Source organism: Sipha flava, unplaced genomic scaffold (genome assembly GCF_003268045.1).
Source record: "Sipha flava isolate LNK unplaced genomic scaffold, YSA_version1 259_pilon_pilon, whole genome shotgun sequence".
Taxonomy (NCBI): Eukaryota; Metazoa; Arthropoda; class Insecta; order Hemiptera; family Aphididae; genus Sipha; species Sipha flava.
The window spans coordinates 703,768-722,822 of NW_020272920.1; the positions used below are offsets into that span (position 1 = coordinate 703,768).

At 25.3% G+C, this 19,055-nt stretch overlaps 1 protein-coding gene across 2 annotated transcripts in view; it reads left to right on the forward strand.

Annotated features, from left to right (window-relative positions):
• Nucleotides 1-19,055, forward strand: part of LOC112684961 (neuropeptide F receptor-like) — a 127,401-nt gene that overhangs the window by 88,590 nt on the left and 19,756 nt on the right. Inside the window, exon 1 of one of the 2 annotated variants that reach the window (XM_025556706.1) lies at nt 33-107. The exons of the other annotated variant lie outside the window; for it this stretch is intronic. Coding sequence (XP_025412491.1) covers nt 105-107 — 3 coding nt within the window. The 5' untranslated portion in view covers nt 33-104. Of the gene's footprint in view, nt 1-32; nt 108-19,055 lie in introns of those variants that run through there. 2 annotated transcript variants of the gene reach the window in all.

Consider the following 19,055-nt stretch of genomic DNA (forward strand, 5'->3'; position numbering starts at 1 on the left):
TAAATGAATATAATAGTACGTATTTACAATGTTACCAATATTCTTCTATTTATCGACTAAATATTAATTTAATCCAGTCATTATATGACCGAATCACAATTAAAATGGTAAGTAGAAATATTCTATATATATTATTCATTAAATCAAAATTATTTCGCCTAAATTAATTCCAAACCATATATTTTATATGAAATAGTTTTAACGCACGTACTTGTATACTATTATATAATATCCAAACTACGAATTCATCATAATATTATCAAATGATATTAATTTAGAAAATTTTCTCACTAAAGACAAGTAATTTCAATACGAATAAAAATTGAGAAATAGAATAATTCCTGGTCGATAATCATTAAATATGTTTTAAAAACCTCAGATTTTTTACTATTGAAATTTGATTGTAGTATCGAACTTAAGATGCCCATGAAATCATTGAAAAACATTGGAGTATAAATTCCAAATCCAATTTTAGACATAATAATAATGATTTAATTATTATTGTAATAATTTATTTTATTTGTTTTTTTATTAGTTTTCTTGTACAGTAGAACGTCTCTTGTCCGCCCTCGGCTAGTCCACCATCCCGGTTGATCAGACCATAGTATTATTAATATGAATATGGATTTTCCAATTTATAGTATGTGGCTAGGATATATTAATAAAATGAATGTTTACTATTTATCTATTTTTATTTATTTTATTATTTTATTATTTATGTAATTGTATGTAATTATAAATAATATTTAAAATAATTTAATAAATACATTTGGTAACATTTTTTATTCAAATGTTTCTTAATGGTCTGATAATCCGACCTTTTTTGCGTTCCGACCACACCACCAGTCCCGAAGGTGACGGATTAGAGGGGTTCTACTGTATATCAATATACTCCTACCATGAAGTTGTTATCATAACAATGTATAGCTAATAGAAATATTTAACTAAGGTGTTAGGTAATAGCCCTAATAAATAACGTTTAAATACAGGTGCTTTTACATTTCAAATCGATTATTTAAAAAATAAAAAATAACAATTAATAAATTTACTTGGTATCTTTGATTCGAGTCAAACTTTAAGTAATTTATTTTCCAATCAATTTCACACATTTCGGTTTTTATCTGGATTCCTATATTATTATATTAAATGGTTATAGAATTAAATATAAATTTACAAAATATTTTTTCTGAAATCCAAAACCGTATAAACGACATAAAAAATTATTTGTCATATATTATTAATATAGTTATTATCTTCTAATTTAATCTACTTTAAAAATGCGTCATTTTATAATAATAAATTAGTAAAAACTTATAAAAAGCAAATCGTTTTCAGCTAAATATTATTATAATTATTACTATTATTTTATCACCGTCATCATTTTTATTGTGGTTTTTTGAAACGAAAAAAAGGTCCACATTAATATTATTCTACGTGCATAGAATTAAATAAGTCGTTGGTTCTACTCCATAAATAATAATATGAGAACAAACGAATATAGTTACCGGTACTCCGAGAAATTCATATCACTAAAGAAATACTAAAAATACTATTATACCGCTGACACAGTAATTATAAAAGTATCACTTTCGTGTTTTCATAAAAATTTTAACGATGTAGAACCATGATTCTAAGAGCAATTAGTTTAAACAGTGATTTAATTTTTCCATTTCAAGTAAACGTACGCAGTTAAAAAATAAATGATAACCAGTGATTCGATAAAACGACAATAATATATTTTTAAATTTAAGTATAAACTGTGATTATTTTAATTTTTTGAAGTACTAAAATTTACATTTATATAAGTATTTTCATACAAGTATGACGAAAAGTAATTAACACACGGGTTACGGTTATTACTACATCACTTTAAAAACGTTACAGAGTGACAAACTGACATTGATAAATTAATCTATTAATCGGAAATACAGTTCAGGGACTTTGTTCTTCAATGAATATTGTCACGTCTATAAACAGATTATTATAATTAAAACTTCTCAAAATATTTACTTTAATTCCATATGAATATACGAACAATGCATTCTAAAACCTGTGTTATGGTAGTTCGACTTGTATTAGGTAAAAACTATTTTTCTATACTGTCAGAGTACGTTGAATAAACGGGTATAATCGTATTCCTTGCGAAAATAAAATTTTGTACAAATATTCCTTGATTTAAATAATTTATATTTGTATAAATAATAATTGCAAGCTATATTCTGTAGAACTTTAATATAGTACGACGGCACACTCTCTGATCTCTCAATGCCTACATATTGTAAATATTAAATACATATTATTACGAAGCATAAAGTTGTTTTGCGTACCTTTCAAGTCATAAGTATACGTGAATGACAGGTTATTTTACTCGTTGATCTTTTTTCATTCGATTCACACACACGAAAACCATAAAAAATATAAAAAATACATACGCATACACGAATTCAAATTATCATAAGTGTATAATCAATGATTAAACAACACAATTATTTCTGAAATGTTTTAATTTTTTTTTTTTTTTTTTAATTTTTGACAACTCAGTTCCGTCCAGAAAACGGAAACCATCGATGACTGAACTTTTTAGCATGTCTTTTTAGTTGTCTTATCCCGCTCGGCCACGACGTTCTCTACTATTTTATCGAATACGTACCAAATACCCCAAATCCACAGAAATTATTAGGCACCCACAGTTCGTAACTATTAAATGAATAAATCTAATTCTTTGCTTGAACAATTTAAAAAAATAAAATTAATATTTACTTCCTTCGAAAAGTATTAGGTATATTTATTAATATTATTCTGTTTTTATTTTCCATCAGTTTAAAACCTATATCTTAGTATAGAGGTAAATCAAAAACTGTAAAAATTTGTTCAAATTTATAATTTGTTTACTATGCATTTTTCACACAATAATAGTATAACATCATAATTATTCAATTAAATTGTAAATTAAAACAAGCTAAAATTAATATACATAATTATTTATCATATTCTCATACACTGAATTTCGTATTAATAAACATTTTACATGATTTTTAAATCGATACATTTTGAACTTTAATTATGATGAAAATAATATTGATTGTACACTGTTGAAATTTTTTTGTGTAAAAAATTTCCAGGGTAAAGTAGATAACCTGTAAAAGTTTCACGTTTCTTTGCTAATCGATCGGAAGTTGTAAATACTTATGTAGTGTATTTGAAGTTAATTAAGCACAATGTTCAACGGTTTCCAAAGAAATCTTGAGTACTTACTTTGGAAAAAAATCTTCGAAGTGGTAAGCGCAATGCCGTAACTAAATAAAATCAGTCCCTACACATAAAATCAATGTTTTTCATAACAGATGTATTCAATACAAAATCACCCCATGCCATATAAATTATTGATGTAAAATTATTTTGATTTGTTAAATCATTTATGCGACAGTATAAAATCAAAAGTCCTAATCCATTCGAAGAAGATTATATAAAAATATGTTAAAATATAACTTAAAATATTTGATTTAATGCTCTCTGAGTTAGTGAACCTAAAAATTTCTGAAAATTATTAATACAATCGTTTTCTTCTAATTTTTAGTTACAGTACACACTTTATAAAATTATAAGCCATAATTTTTCTTTTATAAAGTTAAAACATAAACACAGGATATGAAAAAAAATTTAAAATTATTCAGCTGTTTCGTAATTGAATACTTGTCATAGACCAAAATTATGATTATAACTTATATTTTACTAATTTGACAAAAACTAAAATAACAATTATTTCCGTAACACAAAATAACTGTAAAATAGCTGCCAATTGTGCGAAACCTGTACGTACCTTCAAATTTAAGGCTTCGATCGTAAAACCATCTATTGAATGTGAAACGTACAGTTACAAATACAGATTACATGCAATACGAATGTATAATTAACACGTGGACGAGCTGGGTAGTTATGATGTTATCAGACGGACATTAAAAATAACGCTAAATATTCAATATTTTTTTACTTGGATACTACGATTTATAAACTTAAATACTCAAAGATAATTAAAAAACTGTTATAGAAAACACTGTGAATTACAAGACAGAACCTACCAATGAGATGTAAAATCGAATAGGTCAGCGGTTCCCAAACTGTGCACCGCGATGCCCTAGGGGCACTGCTAGCACTTTCTTAGGGCACCGTGGTATACGGTTCATAACAAATAGTTTAAAATTTTTAAATTTTTTTTTTTCTTATTGTTTTTGTAAAAACATTATATCAAATAATGAAATATTTTCTATTATATATTCGGACTTTCTCATTTTAATCTTGTAATAATGATAAAAATAATTTTATTTATTTAATTTTTAGGTTTAAAAATGCATTAATTTATAATGAAGTTAAATTGTATTAAAATTAATAAAATTAGTTACCAATGAGTAATTTTTTTTGTCTTGTCTTTCATATTATTCACAGCAGGACACCGTAGCTAAATTGAGTCCAAAAAAAGGCACCACGAAAAAAAAAAGTTTGGGAACCGCTGGAATAGGTCATAGATATCAATCATAGATCATAGACATCAATAAATAACCAAGTTACCAATTTAAGTTGATTTTGCATATGTTTGCATATTATAGATATAAGGGAACATCGATTTAAATGACTGGGTTTTTTTTTTTTTGTTAAAAAAAAAATATTAGTGAAATGTACAAATAAAAATCAGATTGAGGTTACGAAGAAAGGTATACGAATAATTGCAAAATTATTATTATTATTAAATAATAACATGCACTTTGATTAAAACACTACTGACGAACTAATCTACTCTTACAAATAATGATTTCAAATCCGAAATTAAGACCTCCATTGGAAATCTTCTGTCGAGTACTTCGGGATGCTAAATTATTTCTGAAGTTTTCCAAACAAATTACCCTTCAACCATCGTCTGATTGAAAAATAGAAAACAAATGACAGGCGATGATTTATTTGATTGTTTTTACATTTGAGTAATCATTATCATTAATGTAATCGATTTTTAAATATATTATATTGTACTGAAAATTACAATAATAATTATAGCGATTATAGAAATTATACTTCGAAATTATTGCGAAATAAAATAATATTTAATTATATCACATGATGTTGGAAATATAAGAATGTCATCACTATTATGAATTATTAGTACAAATATAGAGTATATAATAAATTATTAAAATATTTCTTTTCAATAGCAAATATAAAAGAGAATGGGATTCCTAGGTTGGGTGAGATAAATGGAAGAATGATATTGCTGTATTAGTCTTTTAAACTTGAAACCAATGTATCATTGCTCTCCAAAAATGATTCGAAGTGAAAGAAGTCAGATGGTTCATCTTATATTTGTAAAGATGTTTGATATACGAGAAATATAACTAAATTTCTTAATGAGATAGGTTAAACATTTTGTGTCCTAACTTTTTTAAAATAAAATAAAGACATCTACGATTTGATAAAATCGTAAATTTCAAGTAACTATAAACAACATAAATTTCATTAAAATATTTCGAAACAATGAAATGTTATTAAATGCTAATATGACTGATCAGTATTGTTTGAAGTCATTACGATTAATATTTTTAGGATAACAATTAAATAACTTATATAGTTGAAATATCCGATTTTATCAACATTTCTTATTATATCGCTTATAAAAATTTTCTGTAGAATTTATTCGAAAGAAAAAGTATGGTCAATTTTTATCATTAATCAGTAATAAATATATATGAGAAATTGTTTAATAAACTTTCAAGACTTTGTATCAAACTAAAATTATTTTATCGGCAGTTTCGATGATAAAATACACTTTAAAATAAAACGAATGCATATTTCATTTTACTCAAAACCTAATAAACATATTCAACTGTTATTCAGTTATATGATACCGGTAATCAATTACAAATGTAATCACAAAATTCATCTAATAAAATAGAAAAAGTATTTAAAATAAAATCAATAATAATCACTCTTAAATTGAAAACAAATATAAATAAGAATTTGAAATATAATATACATTTTTACTTAAAATATACAGACAATTTAAATAACTTTTCTTAGTAAAAGTATTATTTTTGAAGACTGTCAAAAAAATTAGAAAAATCGATTCATTTTCCAAACCAAAAACATACTTATTGAAAAAAACATTTGAAAAGTGTTTATCATTTATTCGCCTACTACTGTTTATATGGTGAACGAAACGAAATAATGGATAACACAGAAAAGTAATTCTATAATATAGTTAAGAAACTAATGGATTAAAAGAATGTACCTACCTCTCAAGTCTATACGCAGTTGAAGCTTCTTCTAGACATAGAGTATTTAAGTTAATTATTTTCCTAACCATTATTAAAAATTAATCATCAGATGTATTAATTTCAAAATTATGATTTTAGTCATAGTTTAAAATACATAAATATTTTATCAATATAATTTATCAAAGGTATACTTTTGTTATTTTCTAAAAATAATCACCCTAATTAATGATAAGATATTAATATTTATTTTACTATCTCTGCGGCTTTATTTTGTATATGATGATGATAAATATTTATAATATAATTAATATACGTTAAAATTACTATGGAAATTATAAATTTATAAATTAAACTACAAATGCCTTCTCGTACATATTACCAGTATTTGGACTTATCTAGATAGATTTTTTATCATATTTTATCTTATCTAAATAAATAACGCTAAGTTATCTAATTACTTATCTTAGATAAAATTTTTACTTATCTAGATAATTGTCTGTATTTTTGCCTAAATTAGAGTTATTTTTATTTATATACGGAGACGAATCCAACAAATCAGAGATCATCAAAATCGGTCCAGCCGTTCTTGGATTATAAATTCTGTAAATAACCTGACTTTCTTTTATACATATAGATTTTTCACAATTATAATTCGATTATTATTAATAAGTAATGATTATACTTTGGTATGACATTTTGTTTGTACTTTCATGTCAGAAAAATATTTTTGATATTTTTAAACTTAATTTCTTATTTTGTCATGGAAGTTCTAAATATAGTAGGTATTTGATTTTAGTATACACATGTGACTCGTACACTGAATAGTCAATACTTCACTCTTGGAACCCGTAAAGTCGTAACTACTGGTAGAATAATGAAAATCATCAAATTAAGATTAAATGAAAAACAATGTTACCTTATAATAGTTTCTTATGTATTCTGTATTCATCCTGATACGCACAGAGCAATTTTCATTGTTTTTTTTTTTTTTTTGTGATTAACTATCATTAAATATTGTACCTACATTATATATAAATACAGCTTAATGGTACACAACATTACTACAATTAACATTAAACACCTAAGTACCTATAGATAATAATTATGATTGAGTATTCATAGATATTATTATAAATATGAAACATTGAGCAAAAAATAGAAATTTTTGAAAAAATCTTTTTTTTATCCAGATAAAAATGAAATTATCTTTTACCTTTATCTAAATATTTTAATTTTTTTTATCTATTATATTTATCTAGATGAATTTGGACATTATTTTTCATCTTTATCTAGATAAATTTTGTATTATCTGTTCCCAACACTGTGTATTACATAAGTTATTGATTCTGTAAAGTATTATTTGAATAAATAATTTAAAAATACATAAAAATTAAACAAAGTTTTCACTATCTAAATCAATTTTCATCATTTATAATTTTAATTTTTAATTTTAACTATTTTTATTTTTTTGTTTCTAGTTTTAACAGACTTAATTTAACAATTTTAATACTCGTATAGCAACAGTTTTTTTTTTATTTAAATCATTGTTAATTTAATTTATGAACCAAATTTTACAAACAAATAAGTATTTTGATTCGTATTTTATCACATAAGTTTTACTTAAAATCTAATTTATGGTTAGTGGAATAATAATTTTCTCTATTGGATACTTTTTACAAAATGTTTAAATCATTACATTTTCGTCAAGATATTTTTTTTAACCTCAATAATTAAATTTTATCCGTTGGTGTTATTTTCATTAAAAAATACGTTAAAATCGTTTAGTAAATATTTAATTGATGGGAGTCAAAGTAATAATAATTATGATAATATTAAAGAATTCTAAATGTTTCTGTGTTGCATATAAGTTATGTTAGTACACATTGTAAAACATTAGCTCATTAGTTTTATAAATTCACTTTGAGTTCAGGTATAATCGTTTCGGCCTGAATTTATTATCCTAATTTATATAAAACTACAGATTTACCTTTTATCAGTCAATATTTATCGATTATCTTAAACATACTTACATGGGTTATAAAACAATAAATTTTGGTTTTTTTTTTCTACATCGAGTAGAGGTGTTCAGAAGCTTTATATCGCTTTAGGGTTATCATATGTTTGAAACCAGATTTTCCTTCCTGCAAACTTTTATCTACAACATCCTGGAATCCTAAATTATTTTTTTTGTCATACTTCTATAGGGAAAAAAACATAGTAATATATCACTTAAATTTTAAAATATTATTTATTTTCTATGAAAATGTTTTTAATTGAATGACAAGCTCAGAAAAATAATATTTTGAATACAGTTTATACTTTATTACAGCATATTTTTCTTTTATGGAGGGTATTGGGGACTCCAAGGAATAACATATTCGTTGACATTTCAGTACTTATATTTAGCAATCATTAACAAAAAAGAGTCTATTACTTCAATAGACAATATTGATTAAAACATCAATAAAAACCGATATAATACTTTCAAAAATAAATAAGTTTCACTAAAAATTTATAAACTCTCATAATGTACCTATTAAAAATGTACAATACGTTCGAACCATATAAATTTAGTAAACCAATCGTTAGAAACGATAATTCATGTTTCAATAGTTTTAAACCTCATTACGAAGACTTCATTTTTGATTGAACTAAAATAATTTCGTTAAGTTTAAAAGTGTTGAAATATTATAAAAAATCATAATTCAAATACCTAAACATAGAAGCAGATTTTTATAAATAATTTTCAAGATTTGAATTATTATTATAAAAATAAAAATACGAGATTAAAGAGGCACAAATAGTATTTTGTACATACACGCATGCATAGGCATTAATGAGTTAATAAGTTAAAAGTTAAGTTAATTTAACTTAATAATTAACTTATTTCATCACTGATAATTTAATTTAACTTATTAACTTAAATTATTTCCTTACAAATTAACTTGAAATCAACGTATTATTTTTTTATTTATCCCAATTAAGTTAATTTTGATTTTCAAGGCCAGAAAAATGTTTTCGTAAAATATTACATTCCATAACAAGTTTTTTGTATCAACTGACTACATTTATTGTCCATATAATTTTATAGTTACACTTTCAACTGTAGTAATTATTTTTAGTTTACATACTGTTATTGAACATTAAAAATAATGCTTTTTTTTAATTATATTTATTATATGTAATTATTATGCAAAATTAATAAAAACAAACGATACATAAATTACCATAAAGTTGACATTTGAGTGCTTAAAAACAATCCCAATAAAGAAATATATCAGCGCTTATTTTATTTTATTTTTTCTAATTAATTTAACTTATTAATTGAAGGTAAGTTAACGATATTTTTAACTTAATTTTTAACTTAATTGATGTAATTCTCATGCATTAGCTTAATTGAACATGAAGTCAATTAATTTAACTTAACTGGGTTAAAATATATCATTAAATTGCCCAGCGTTGCTTATACGTATTGTAAATCTGTTTTCGGTAGTGTCGTATCTGACTTAACTCTATTGGGGGGATGGGGCAAATAAATACCAACTCAATAAGAGTGAGGATTATATTTTACACTTAAACTGGGAGTTAGAATAATTATTATTGCTCAAATATAGGTACCTAGTTATTTTTTTTAAATTTATATAATATCATTTTTGTTAACTTTTGAAAAATATAGTCTAAGACACATTAAATAACTGCAATATGTAATAGGTACTAAAAAACAACATTTATTTAAAAAATTATCAATAATAGGTAATTTTGTTAAATCATAAATTCGAAGTTTCTTTGTAATTTTTTAAATTTTATCTTAGTAAATATAGCAAATACCTATACACACATAACAATTTATGGTGGTAGGTTGACTCCCCCAAATATTACAATGGTGTACGGTACAATGTAATCACTCGTATATTAATTATAATAAAAAAAAAATATTTTCCGGTTTTTTTTTACAATAGTAATTTTTTTAAAAATACTTTTGAAAAGTATTTTAAATAGGTATTTTCATAGAAATATATTCAAAACATTATGACAAAGTTACATTAATTTATAGTGAATATTTTTAAATACAAAATGTAATAAGCAGGGCTCGAGACTTATAGCACTAATAAATCATGAAATATGCCCTATTATATGCACCGAAAAAATGTAAAATATGCGCTATAATATGCACTAAAAATATGAAAATATGCTTTAAAAATTATTTATTTAAAATTTTTATTTAGACATTTATGAATTTATAATTATTAAAATGTAAAGAAAAATTTTTATATAATTTTACAGTTAATTTTCTACAAATAATGACTAAAAACTCTTTCCTGTTCTCATTAATTTGTATGTGTCGAATTTTGCCAATCTGTATAATATAATTATTTCAAATCAATAAATCATGAAAAAGTAACTTGCAGTGTGTACCTTCATAATTGCACTTATTATATGTTTCCGAATATTTTCAAACTTGAAAGATCTGTTATTGCTTAATAATGTTTTGTACAACAACAACATTAAGATAAAAGATATGATAAACACAATATTGACTCGCATTGGGATATTTTAGGAATATTTTTTTCAATCGACAATGAGTTTTATAACGTCCTAAAACTGTTAATCACTGATAAGTGGTAGAAATATGTATTTTTGCAAGACTGAGTTTTCGATTTTTACATTAATTAGCAATAAATAGCAAAATAGTCGAAAAAATAGCAAAACCTCTAGAATATGCAAAAATATGCACTAAAAACTTTTAGAATTGAGTTCATTTTTGTCTGAAATGGATTTATTGCTTACTCTGCTATCTTTTCATAAACTACAAAAAAATATACAAATGCTACAAGTCTCGAGCCCTGGTAATAAGTGTTTTAAATATATTTGAAATACTTCTGTCCAAAAGTATTTCAAATGTATTTAAAATACAGAACTAGTACAGAATAGAGTAATAAGGTATAAAAATAACGTAATTTTTTAATAATATAGAACTGTCTGAACCAATAGATGTGTATAAGTAAACGTATTGCAGTCGCGAAAGTGGATAGAAGACGTTTCATATATTTTTCTTTGCGCCTCATGGATTTTACATCCTCGATTACAAAAAAAAAAAAATTGAATAACGGAAATTATCTCAGGCTCACTCTAAACCTATAACATACGCTAATAGCGACTCACTAAGGCCACTATTTCAACATTTGAAATAATTAAATTCAATAACAATGAATTCATCATAGACATATCAACATTTTAATGACTATTTAATGTGAATTAAAAAATTTATGAAGCATAAATGAAAATTTTTTTTTTTATGTTTAATTTTAACGATATTTTTAAACATTCCCACTGTAAACAAGATCATAATTGTTCAAAGGCTAAAGCAAATAAAAAGTAATCGGAAAGTGTATTAAAAATTAAAAACAAAAAGTGGGGATTACAAATGCTTTATTTCATTGCATGTTTAATATGATAATTATTTAAGAAAATAATCTTAATTTCGATTACCGAAACACTTTTTAGTTATGTCACGAAAATTGTTTTTTTTTTTTTTATAAAAATATCTCAACCTATTTTCTATCTTAACGGTTAAGAGGGCTTTTGCATCATTGATTTTATTATTCGCTAATATGGATTTTAGTTATATGTATAACATCTGTGTAGACGAATGAACATTGTTCAAAGCAGGACTATTATTTGGGTATTGCATAAAACTAAGGTCCAAATTTTTTTTACTGAATTCATTAACTGTGTTGAATCATCGACAGTAGAAGAGAATACAAAATTAGTGATTATACTGTTCACCAATGTGAGTGATTAAGTAATTTTAATTTAAAAATTGTATGTTTTCATCCACTATATGGTGTAAAAACGAAATCAGTTTGGTTATAGTTTCGTATTTTTATTTCCTTCGGTCCATTAAGTACGTTATTCCAACAACATTAAGAATTAAAATTCGTTCAAACAATAGTACGTTGTATACGGATGGGTGAAATACGACCCTATGTAAACATTTTTATGCGAAATTTAATTAATTTACTGAAATATCATACTGGATACGAAATCACAAGGTCGGTCGTAATGTAATTCTCAGCCGGACGTTTTCGTGAGACTTGAGCGATCTTAAAACAAGACTAAAGGCAAATTGTATCAGGTATAATAATAAGCATCTATTGTGAGAGAGGAGGACACTTAAAAAAATGGTATGAACTTGTGGTTTAATAGATACTATTATTATTTTTAATATAATTATAGAAAATTATCTCAAAAATACACAATTTTTATGGATCTTAAATAATTTGTGTGTAATCGACACAAACAATAATAAAATATAATGAAAGAATTTGTTCTTTGGTATCAGTTCTGGATTGATAATAATTGGATTGAATCCTTGTGTAATGTAGTTTCGTTTACCGATTTATTGGCTTATTATAAATATTATTAGCCTCCAATTTTTCAAACACTGTATGTTTATTCATCACTTCCTCTAACAAAGTAAACAATAACAAGATATTTCAGTAAACCGTGAAGAGTAAAAACATGGTTGAATTTACTACAGCTGTTTAGGACCGTTTAAATGTTTTTGCATGATGAATTTTATAATATGTACATGAATAATTTCATACTAATTTTTAATAAGATAGAAATGAAAAAATTGAAATTTCCATTTCTTGTTTACCAATAACGAATAATAAATTTAAAAATATTTTATTTACTATTTAATTTACAGATTTGGAATTTCCCCTTCCTCTTCTAAAACTTTTAATTTTTCATGTGGGTTGGTATAACAACTATAACAAATTATTAATAAAATTAACAATCGGTAGCTGGAGTTACCGGCAAAATATAAACTAATAGTGTATAGAAAGTCCAAGCGCTATATAAAAAAAAAAAAAATTAAAATGTATTTATACGCACACGCCGGTATGGTAGTTGTTGATGTTTTCCAATTTTAAAGACAAAATAATACAAAAATGGACGGTTTTTTTCCCTATTGTTGGTGAAACCCGTTTATTTATCAACTGGACTTTTTGGATTACAAAGGCAAATAAAATGTGGTCTCCAACCATCTATGTATGCGGTGTATGTATGGAGATGAGAATGAAATAATAACAAACAACTTTTGAAACGTATGTTTTGTCGTAAATTGTTTGAAGTAAATGTCGAAATTAATTTCTTTATTTCAAACCATTGATTATAAATACTATTTAGTATTTATAATCAATGCTTCAAACACAATACTTGTTATTATCACCTAGTGTATATACCAGTGCTTCTCAACCTTTTTTAAACTCCTGCCCCCCCTTCACTTTATTAAAATAAAAATTAAAATAATATACATGAAATGTTTATATGTTTATAATTGAATAATAAATAATATATATTTAAATGTAAATATCATAAAAATAAAATGTAAAATTTATGTTTAAATATAATTTAAATGTCTTGAAATGTATTGATCAGTGAGATGGTTGTGATTCAAACCCAATTTTTTTACGTTTGGTTTAAAGTTTGTGAGATGAAGGCGTATGTCTCCTCTTTTGACGATGTCGAGCCGATTTCTTTTTTTGTTATTAGATCCGTCATCGCACTGAATCCTCGCTCAACAAAAAAAGAGATAGGGAAGGCAATTAATAATTTTTTGACACACTGCCTTTGATATATGTAGTTTATATTTCATAATCATGAATTTATTTTAGAAATCGATAAACAGGAAACAATCACAGATAAATTTTGGTACGTTGCTTTGAACGGAAAAAAAATTCACCGTCACCTAAAGCGAGCTCATCGCCCCTCGGTATTTCTTCACCACCCACCGAGGGGCGATATCGCCCCTGGTAAGAAGCGCTGGTATATACCTACCAACACGATAGGCAACCCACACGTTTTTACATATTTATAAAATATATACATCATTTATCTATACGTGGTAACGCTAATTGTTATTTTACACACAAATTATGTTAGTAATACCAAGCATAAACACTGTGTGAACCACATATTTTATTTGGTTCGATCTAATATAATTGCTTTGTGTAAATCTTGCGGGACATTAAAAAGAAATAAATCATTGACAGCCATGATCATACTTGTAAATAAACACTTCAGATGATTATCAAGTATTTTTCTTGATACATTTTTCTAGCCAAAGGGATGAACTTATACAATTTAAATTTAACTTTAGAGATATAATATGGGTTAATCAAAATTTAATTGATTGTCTCCACCATGTTTTCGAATGTTGTAAATTTTCAAAATATATATGTAATGATTTTGAAACCTTTCTAAGCAAATGGTTTATTGTAATATTTTTCAACTTTTTCTAAAAATAATAGAAACATTATAAAGCTAACATATCCTTGTTATGTAGGTCCGACTTTCTGTTGTCTGGTTGATTTACTTACTAAATTAAACTTTGAGAACTCTTTAGCAACTTAAATCTGGTTTCAAACATAATACATTGTTCTATGAAACTTATACTTTCGACGTTAAACAGAAAACTTTTCAGCTTATCCAAACTTTGTACTCGACAAGAGTATTTGTTTTTATCACTGAACACCTACATCCATTTCTTACTTGAATCCGATCCTCCCTGTTTGCACTTTTGATTTCCTGTTAATAATATTTTATCCGGTCCTCATACATTATTTTTTCGACCTTGCATCTTTTATATTTTTACTGACATTTATGTTTGATTTTTTCGTTTATACCTATTTTAATTTTAAGATGCTTGTCTATGTACAACGTTCTATCTCTTATACTTATATGAACTTTATATTTCATCAATAACATATTTATCGTTTCTCGAAATTATTTATTTCATATATTTTAGCATTAAGAATTCTCTTGGAAAATAAATTATAAACAGAGCGACAAATAGTGCTTAATGTTTAATTCCCTAACTTCTTAAACCTCAAAGTCGATTTGTAATGAGCTGCGTCGTACTTCACGGCTATATTATTAGTGTAACGGTTCAAACTGTGAAACTTTGTTGTGAAATAAATAAACAGTAAATTAATTTGCATGCCGCTGAGATTTATATTACCTTAAATCCCTTAAATAATATTAACGAAATAGTTTTGTACTAAGAGGTCAGTCTCAACTCGTGATGTCCACGTAAGTAACGGGTTTCTTATTGATCAATGAAAACAATTGAGTTTAATTTCAGAAAATAATATAATTATAAATTTAAGAATAATATAATATAAATATAATACATTACTTCTACTAAGCGCTACGGTGACTCTTGGCTTCCAAAACAATTCACCACTCGCTTCGGTCTTTAGTTACATTTTTCCAGATCTGTATACCCAACAGGTGTAAATTTTTCTTTATTTCATCCAGCCATCTACTTCTTGATCGACTGTACCTCCTTGTTTCTTTCATTCTTACATTCATTATTCGTTTTGGCATTATTTCATCATCTTTTCTTTGTTCGTAACCAAACCATCTTATTCTTTCTGCTTTAATAAATCTTACTATATTTTCCTTTTCAAATATAATTAAAATAATTTTACGAGATTTTGAACATTACATATTGATAAAACCATAAGGATCACTAAAACCTCTACATATTTGTACTTAGTTTAAAATACACAAAAGTTTATGCGATAACTAAATTGTATATAAGATTTTTTATAAGAAGCTTTTTAAAGAAAAAAAATTACTGTAAATTCACAAAATTGTTTTATGAGCATTCAAAGTACAATTTTGATGAAACAAAATTTCCATTAAACAATATTAGTTATTTTTATTCTATAAATATTAATCGTATCTGACCAACAAAGGTAAAAAAGTATTTATCGTATTGAATCGAAATATTTACAAACCATTTTAAAGATATTTCATGAATTTAAAATATATTGATGAAATTTGTACCGTTTGTAAGCACTTGAAATTTTTGATTTTCCCAAATTTTAGATGCCTTTATTTTCTTTTGCAAAATTAAAACACCAAGTGTTCAATATATTTAATCTCCTATCTTAATAAAAAATTTTATTAGGTTACCTACTACATCAACTATCTTTAAAAATACAAGTATTTACTGATTTATTTGACCTCTTTCAATTAAAATCGTTTTATCAGAAACAATGGTGCATTGGTTTCATGTTTATAAAATTCATTATAATGAATATATAAATTCATTATAATCATTTCATTTATTATAAAATAGAAATATGAAATATAATAATTTTAATCTAAAAATAATACGATCCTATAGACAATGTGAAGTTTATTGAAAATAGAGAAAGATAATAATAATAATAATAAAAATTAGTAGTTAACAAAATGGCTTTAAAATCCACCAGAAATTCGGCAACTATGTTCTCTAAATCGATTGTACTTTTGAGAACCGGTTAGCAGTGACACTAGCGTGATTTATTTTTGTTTGGCTTAGTTTGGAAAAAACGGTTTTCTGTGGCATCACTGTGAAAATAATTAAAAAACAAAATTGGAAGTTCTATTTTATGTTTTTTCAACAATATAAATGGATTTTTTTGTTCGAAAAGTATTCCCACAGTATGAAGCTATGACTCTAAATAGAAATCACATATTTTGGAACCTGACGGTGATTATTAATGCACTTACAAGAATAATATAACCTTTCACATTTATCTCAATGTAAGATATTATCGAAATAATTTACCGTGTGATACTGAACTCAATAAGTATAGTTGACGGTTTATGCATAAACGATCAGTAATCTTCTCTTTTAGTTACCATTTAGTTTTTATCTCAATACGGAAAAATATGAATAATTTTTTAAAGACTATTATTAAAAACGGCTACCATTGTAAGTGGGTTAAAAATAATGGCAACAGATATTTTTTGGACCATATATTGCCTACACGAAAAATTTTACTCCTTTTGTTCGTTAAGCCGGATATAATAATATTAATTTCATCCCATAAAGGTGTCGTGTAGTGGATATTATTAAGAATTACAATAAATGGATTTAACAAGTAAAGTCGGAGTATATGAAATTCGATATTTTCTTTGTCGCTTAAATAATCAACGACTGTTTTCAAATTGATTGCATTCTGTCAGGACGAATGACTTTTTTTTTTTAATTTTAAAATAAATGCAAAATGAGAACTGACATGATAAAGTATATAATTTTTGAGGGCAGTAAACTCCAATTATGTAGACCGAAATTAAGGAATTGGTTCTCTTGCTATAAAAATTGAATCTCGAATACTAGTTGATTTGTTTGATGTTTCGTTTGTAATTTTTATTTTATTTTTACTACTGGCAGGGCTACGAACCATATGGTTCCATTTTTTGGTCCAGAACAGTACATTAAAATTATAGTTTTTCGAGAACGTTCTTCTTTTCGATTTAAGAATCCGATGCCATGTAATCCTGTTTATCAGAGGACATCGACTCGACGTCCACGTGTCATATTATAAACGGTGACTAAAACGATAAAAGGATTACCTTTCTATTTGGAAGCGATAACGTCAATGAACGTACATGCACTCATAAATATTTTTACTATGATGACTGTCAAAGAAATGGTTATCGAGCATTTATTTAATCAATTCAGTAAAGAATATACAATGAGCACTGATATTTGATAATGATTGGTTTTGCTATTTATTTATATAATTTGTGCTATAAGACAAAAAACATACGTCCAGTAAACCACTTCGCAATATTTTTGTCAATTATTATTTCAAAAGAATGTGTAAAAATAATTCCCAAAGTTCGAAACTAAGAAAATCCAATATCATCTGACAATGTTTACACGGATATAAAATTAAAAGTGGAAGTTTTCATTAGATAATGATAATAGAAATTATAATTGGAATCAAAGCTTGATTGTTTTTAAGTCAGATATATTTGACATTGAAAAACTTAACTAATAATTACCAATCATAATTATTTTTTCTCTTTTACCAATTTTGATAAAACGAGAATATATTTTCAGTTTAAATATTTTTCGTAAATAATACATTGAAGTCTGAAAATTAAAAAAATTTAAAATTGAAACCAGTGATGGGAATTATTCGAATATTTGACCATTCGAATATCAGTATTCGATGCTACAATACAATACGAAATGAAAATTATTCGTTTAAGTTTTCGCGCAACGCAAAACGTTTAATAATACAATGGTCGCCGCTTATAATGATTACATTCGTTCAAAAGAACTTTGATCACTATAACCGGAAATCACTATAAGCGGCGACTCGAAAATACATTTTTTTTCACTAATTGAAAGCGCGCTCCTACTAGCCATAATACAGTATACAACTACACACAATAAAAACAGTACACTGAACTAGGGCTGTTCGATTACTTTTTTTACTTCGATAATTAATTTCACATTTTAATCGATTGTTTCGATTAATCGAAAATTAATATTCAAACCGAAAATCGATTTTTTAACGACTGATTGATCAATATTCGAATGTTTTAATATCTGAATAACCGATTAATCGATTTATTTTATTGGCTGATTAACCAATTGATCGACTTTTTTACAATGAATAAATTGATTCTTCAACTTCTACATAATTTTCAACAAGATTTGCAGGAAGAAATGTTGATTTAGATGTCCACTTTTATAATATTATCCTTAATATATTCCGAATCATTGAACTCAAAACATTATATTAGCAATTAGCATGGATTTAAAATTTAAGTATGTAATCAGGTAATCTAATATTATATATATTGATTAATAAAAAATTCGATTATTTCGAATATTTGGCGATTAATCGAATTTTATAAAAACTGTGAAATAAACGATGGGGAAAAAATAATCGTAATAATCGATTGATTCAAAATAATCGAACAACCCTCAAA